The sequence below is a fragment of the Pan paniscus genome, chromosome 8 (genome assembly GCF_029289425.2).
Source record: "Pan paniscus chromosome 8, NHGRI_mPanPan1-v2.0_pri, whole genome shotgun sequence".
Lineage (NCBI taxonomy): Eukaryota > Metazoa > Chordata > Mammalia > Primates > Hominidae > Pan > Pan paniscus.
Window position 1 is genome coordinate 35,715,987 of NC_073257.2, and position 6,000 is coordinate 35,721,986.

The following is a 6,000-nucleotide window of genomic DNA, read 5'->3' on the forward strand; positions in this document are numbered from 1 at the left end:
TTATCTAAGTGCCAGTCTTTCCTATTCCCTTGGATTGCCTGCTGTATCAATTCTTCCTTCTCTCCTGTCTTAACTCTGTTCTCTCTCTTAGCTATTTTCCCCTTTAAAATCTAAACATGCTTAAGTCTGCCGTATATAAAGAGAAAATATAAAGCTTTTATCATAATAGCTACAATTACTACCTTAAATCCTATTACCATGACTAACATCATTTTGAACTATATGCCAGGGACTTGATAACTATAATTGTGAAGAGTTTCAAAAATGCCAAATATAGAAATGACTACCCTTGCTTTAAAGGTGAGCAAACTGATACCTGGAGAAATAATTTTACCCAAGGTCAACCATAGGTGGAGCTGAAATTTGAGCCCACGCCTACCTGAATGAAAGACCTACCACACTGCTTCTACCCATAGATAATTCCCATTCCTGGTCAAAATTCTGAGTCATCTTAGCTCCTTGTCATTCTTTGGCACACCTCTCATTTTTGTCCTAACTCACGGCCATCTGGCTTTCTCAATAAGGACCTTAGTGATCTCCCTATTGTCTGCCTTTCTTAACAGGTCAAAGAATTGGAGAACACCTCCAGGTCTCTCTTAAATATTGGGGTTCCTCAAGGTTCTGACCCAGACACTCTTCTGTTCTCCCTTTATGTACTTTGCAGGGTGAGGTTTTCCTTCATATGGCCTTAAATAGTACCTAAATACCTAAAATCTACAGATTATTTCCTTCATCCTTCAAACCTCCCCTGATTCCAGATCTATGTATGTGATTAGTATCCAGCTAGCTCTATATGAGTGTCTCATAGGCACTGTATTTGTCAAGTTGAGCTGCTATAACAAAATACCATAGACTGGAAGATTAAACAGCATTTATTTATTTCTCATAGTTCTAGAGGCTGGGAAGTCCAAGATCAGAGTGCCAGCAGATTCAGTGTCTAGTGAGGGCTCCCTTCCTGGTTTGCAGACAGCCATCTTCTTGATGTATCCTCAAATGGCAGAGAAAAGGCTCCAATTGTATCCTCACATGGTGGAGAGCAAGCATGCTCTCCTGTCTCTTATTATAGGGACACTAATCCCATCGTGGGATCTACCCTCATGACCTCATCTAAACCTAATCTCCTTCCAAAGACCCCCACCTCCAAATGACATCACATTAGGGATTAGGGCTTCAACATATGAATTTGGGGGAGTACACAAACATTCAGTTCATAGCAGGCATCTTAAGCTCATTATGCCAAACAGAATTACCCTCACATCTCAACTGAGTCATGCAATTAATTACCCAGAAATCTCCCACCACTGAAATTCTGAACACCAATACTCACTGGTAAAATATCTTATCCTTCCCCTCCTCCTAAATCCTTCAGCCCTTCTATATATACTCTTTATCTCCCTTATTTTCTTCCAGTTTTTTGGCCTGTTTGGCTTTACTTTCTTCCCTAGGCAGGATAGACAAATATACCACAGCCCTAATAATTCACTCACTCACTAACTTCCCCCATTCCCTCTCCTCCCATCCTTCCACCCTCTGCCTTGTCAACCAGGCCTTGTTCTGATTGCCTGTCTTTTCACTCATACACACCATCTACAGGCCACTCCTCTATAGGCCACCCTTTCCCAGCTCCTAGTGGCAGGCTTTTTCCTATTTCCTTCACCTACTGGGCCCCACATCTGCCCTTTGCCAAGCCCTTCCATCTGCACTGCTCCCCTCTAAGCAGGTGACCTTGTGTCCCACTTCACAAAGAAAACAGGGAGTTTCAGATGGGAATTCCTTCACCTCAGTCAGCAGCAGTTATTATCCTGACATTAAAAACTCAGATTCCAGAGACAGATGCCCTCGCTCTCACTTTCCGTCACCACATACCATGACCTTAGGAAAATTATGCGACCTCAGTTTTACCCTCTATAAAACGGGGAAAACAATAGCATCTATTCCACAGGGTTGGTTGTTTTGATGATTTACAAGGCTTTGACATGGAGTGTTACTTTTGGAAACATCTTATAATTATATATTTATTTTTGTCTCTCTACCCCACTGAACTATGAGTGCCATACATTCAGATACTATTTGTGTTATAGTTGATTCTTTACCAGTAGGTCTATGTAGAATGTAAGGCTCTAAAAATGATAACCATGTCTTAATCATCATGGTCCACCCAAGACACAGTGACCTGGTGCAGTCATTATATTGTCAGTAATCAATAAATTAATATATACATATACAGGGTACTAAAACAACACAATTCCTGCCTTCTGGTGCTATGTAGTATTAACTGAGTATGTAGCCTTGCTGGTGTTCGCTGCTTTAAGCACTGGACAGATAATTGACTTCATCTTCCTAATACCTTATGAAGAAAGTACTGTTGCTTCCCTCATTTCTCAGATGAAGCCATGGAAGCCCAGAGATGCCAAGTCCCTTGCTGGGGTGCGCGGCTAGTCGGTCTCAGATCTGGGCTACAATCCAGACCCAGGCAGGCTGAGCCGGCTCTCCTGTTCACTATAAAGTGGCTGAGTAGTCTCCAGATTAGAGATACTTTGTTTTAATAACCTCAAAATCAGGAATCATCAGAGGGCAAATTCAAGAGACAGTTTCCAAGGAACCAACGTAGTCTCTGGTGAGGTGGCAGCAAGGAGCCCTAGGACCAGGCACCCACAGTTCTGCCTCTCCTGCCCCATGGCACGCAGAATAGTTTAGCTGGAAAGAGCCCCCGCCCCAGGGTGATGCCTCCATTCAGTCCCACTGCATTTCACAGCCAGGGAGAGCCCAGAAGTTTGGAAAGATGGATAGATGCACTAGTGCAAAGAGTGCACAGAATAGCTTTTTTCCAATCACCCTCGCCATCTGATACAATAGTGTTACTACCTGAAAAAGGTGACTTCCCAGCAGGACCTACACAGAGATTTTGCATCTACAGAATCTTGAGTGAATTTATCACATTTGATTGGCCCCTATACCAATAGTCCACATCTTTCAGCCTCCTATCTAAACATTTCTTTGCAAGACTTGTGTATTTCACCTTCAATCAAGGTGTGCAATTACAAATAGGATATTCCCCACCCCTCTCCTGCATCACCCTTGGTTGATCTCTTGTTTTCTCCTGCAGGCTCTGGCTGATAGAATTGGCATTGGTTGCTCCCTAGTTCGCGGAGAGTACGGTAGAGCGTGGAATGAAGTCATGCTGCAGAATGACTCTCGGAAGGGAGTGATTGGGGGCCTCCCCGCTCCTGAGATGTACGTGATTGACCTCATGTTCCATCCAGGTGGACTGATGAAGTTGAGAAGTAGAGAGGCTGATCTTTACAGATTCCTTTAAGCCATCAGACGAACACAAGAGAGGCTCAAACAAGAAATTCACTGTGTACACTCTCTAAGACATTCTCCAAATTGATTTTATCTCTTTAAATAAAAACTTTAAATAAAAGTATTAGACATGTTTTCTCTGCATAGAAATTAGGAAACTTGGAGTGAACTTTGCTGTGCTTCTGATTTCAGGCTTTTGGCAAGAGTTCTGTCTTATTAGGTCATTTTCTGCTCACTGACCCTCACATAAAGCTGATTGTTGTTGAAATTCATCCAGCCCACTGTGTCCTGAGGAGCGTCTCTGTCATTTAGGAATCACATGTAGCGCTCAGCTGCTGCATCCAGGACAACACTGTGGCCTCATGACTGTCATCTTTCATGCCCAGAATGCTTCAGGCACGCTCAGTTAAGCAAACTAAGTGAATTTTTAGTATTTGCAGTCACGTTGTCTCAGTTTCATTTAAGATTTTGATAGTTTAGATAGAATAAACACAGATCTGAGTGTTACAAATTCCTTTCTAAAAATTTTTGTTTCTATTTTTAAAAATTCATCATTAAAAACACTTTAATATAGTGAATTAAAAATATTTCTAAAGTATATTTCCATAAAATGGTTTTGGTTTCATCTTGTCTGTGTTAGCTTGGAAACATACCTTCAGCTAAAAACAATTCTGATTTGCTCTTCCACATTTTAATGCTGGGCCATTAATATATTATTTTCAATTTATAGAACTAAAAAATTTTTATTTTTTGGAAAACTTTGAAGCATAAAGGTAGAGCAAATCTTTGCTGAGGAATTGTGTTTTAGTATTGAGCACAAAATGGGGAGTAAATTCACATTTCAAATGATAAGACAAAAACTACTAATGTGGTGAATCTCATGAAGTACATATTGCCTGTCACGCTTAAAGTCCAGTGTTGACCTGTATAGTCATTTTCCTAGAAGACGTTTTAAAGTGAATTTGATTTTAGAAATTAAAGCTAAGATTATTTTGTATTAATTTGTAATTTCAAATAATATAATTCTTTATTTCAGAATAAATTTATTTCAAATGGCGTGGTAATTATATTTATCATAGAATTTTATGAAATTAGAGCGTGGATTATGGGATACAAACCTATTTGTAGGTTTTTCCTCTGCATTTTAAAGTCTGTTTTGATCCAGAGAGTATTTAAAGTGGATTACAAAGATCCATGGGATATAAGAAGGAAAAAAAAAAATAAATGAAATACAGGCATAAGTGTAGAAAAGTCCAACAAAGCAGGAATAAGATTTGGATCCAAAGATTAGAATTCACAAAAATGCAGTGCATTTGTTAGAGATGAATGGAAATTTGACTCTATACTCACTGGCAGCCAGTGTGAGGGGAAATGTTATTTATCCATTATGGGATTTACACTAGGATCTGCTAGATAAAAGCACAGACCAGTTTCTCAGGTGGAACAAATATCAGGGGAATTTCTCTTTGGTAGATTCATAGAGATGGCAAAATGTAACCTAGAAAATAACATCGTCAAAAACCAACCTCCTGGTAAGTTCTGAAAAGAAGTTTCACAGGCCAAGGCCCCAACATCAAAGTGGAATTAGGCAAATGTTCTATGCAGAGCTACTAGGATAGGGCCCGGGTATACACCACTTTTTAAAATCTGGTGCATGCCAAAGATTTTTTTTTTTTTAATCTTTGAGACAATTCTGTACAATGTCTCTTTCAACTAGTTTCTAGATAATTACTGAACAGAGATAGTTTAAATTTAATTCTCATATAGGTTTTCAAAGTTCATTTCTTCTGATTTACTTGGTTTAAATGTAGAGCCATAAAATTTAATAATCAGCCAATTATACAAAGACAATACATTTGCAATGGCAACAAAAGTTATAAAATACATAGAAATAAATTTAACAAGAACTATGCAAGAAAAACTACAGAATTTTAATGAGACTTGAATAAATGGAGATGTCCTTTCCAGGAACAGCATGCTCTTTGATGGGAAATTCAGTAGTAAAAAGATTTCAGTCCCCCATATTAAAATCTAAAATTAGTATAATTTCTATTAGAATCCCAACACATTTCTTTTTTTTTTTGAAATTGACAAACAGCAAAATGTATTTAGAAGAATAAATGTGTATAAAAACTAAGAATATTTTGAAATAGAAAAATACAGAGGAATTGTCTCACTTATCAGAACATGTATTAAAAAGCAGTAAAAAGCAAATTAGGATGGTACAGGCATAAAAATTAAAAAAAATTAAGACTCCAGACACAAATCCATACATATAGGTAGGATTTAGCATTGTTAAAAGTAGCTTTTTTGCCCAGTGGAAAAATGATAGCCTATTCAGTAACTGGTTTGGGGAAAATTATAATCTTGAGAAGGGAGATTCTATTTATGCCAGAAAAACTAGAAGTCATAAAAGAACATATATGACAAGTTTGGCTACATAAAACTCTTAAATTCCTGTCAGCAAAATACACCGTAAGCAAAATTATTGACAGGGAGAAAAAAACACAGCATATTTAACAAGCAAAATGTTAACATTCTCAATAAGCAAAGATCTTCTAAAAATCAATAAGAAAAAGACAATACACTTGGAAAATAAACAGAGATGGCAACACTTTTCTATAGGGGTAATAATCCTCAGATCTCAGTGGCTTAGGTCTTTTATCACATTACATATCAAACATAGGTCAATAGTGG

General features: G+C 38.1%; 1 protein-coding gene across 6 annotated transcripts in view; it reads left to right on the forward strand.

Moving 5' to 3' along the window:
• Nucleotides 1-5,310, forward strand: part of ARMC3 (armadillo repeat containing 3) — a 193,436-nt gene extending 188,126 nt beyond the window's left edge. For all 6 annotated transcript variants that reach the window (XM_055092481.3, XM_003821393.5, XM_003821394.5 and 3 more), the window contains one exon: nt 3,107-5,310. In XM_055092481.3, coding sequence (XP_054948456.1) covers nt 3,107-3,316 — 210 coding nt within the window. In that variant the 3' untranslated portion in view covers nt 3,317-5,310. The remainder of the gene's footprint in view (nt 1-3,106) is intronic.
• The last annotated feature ends 690 nt before the right edge of the window (nt 5,311-6,000 follow it).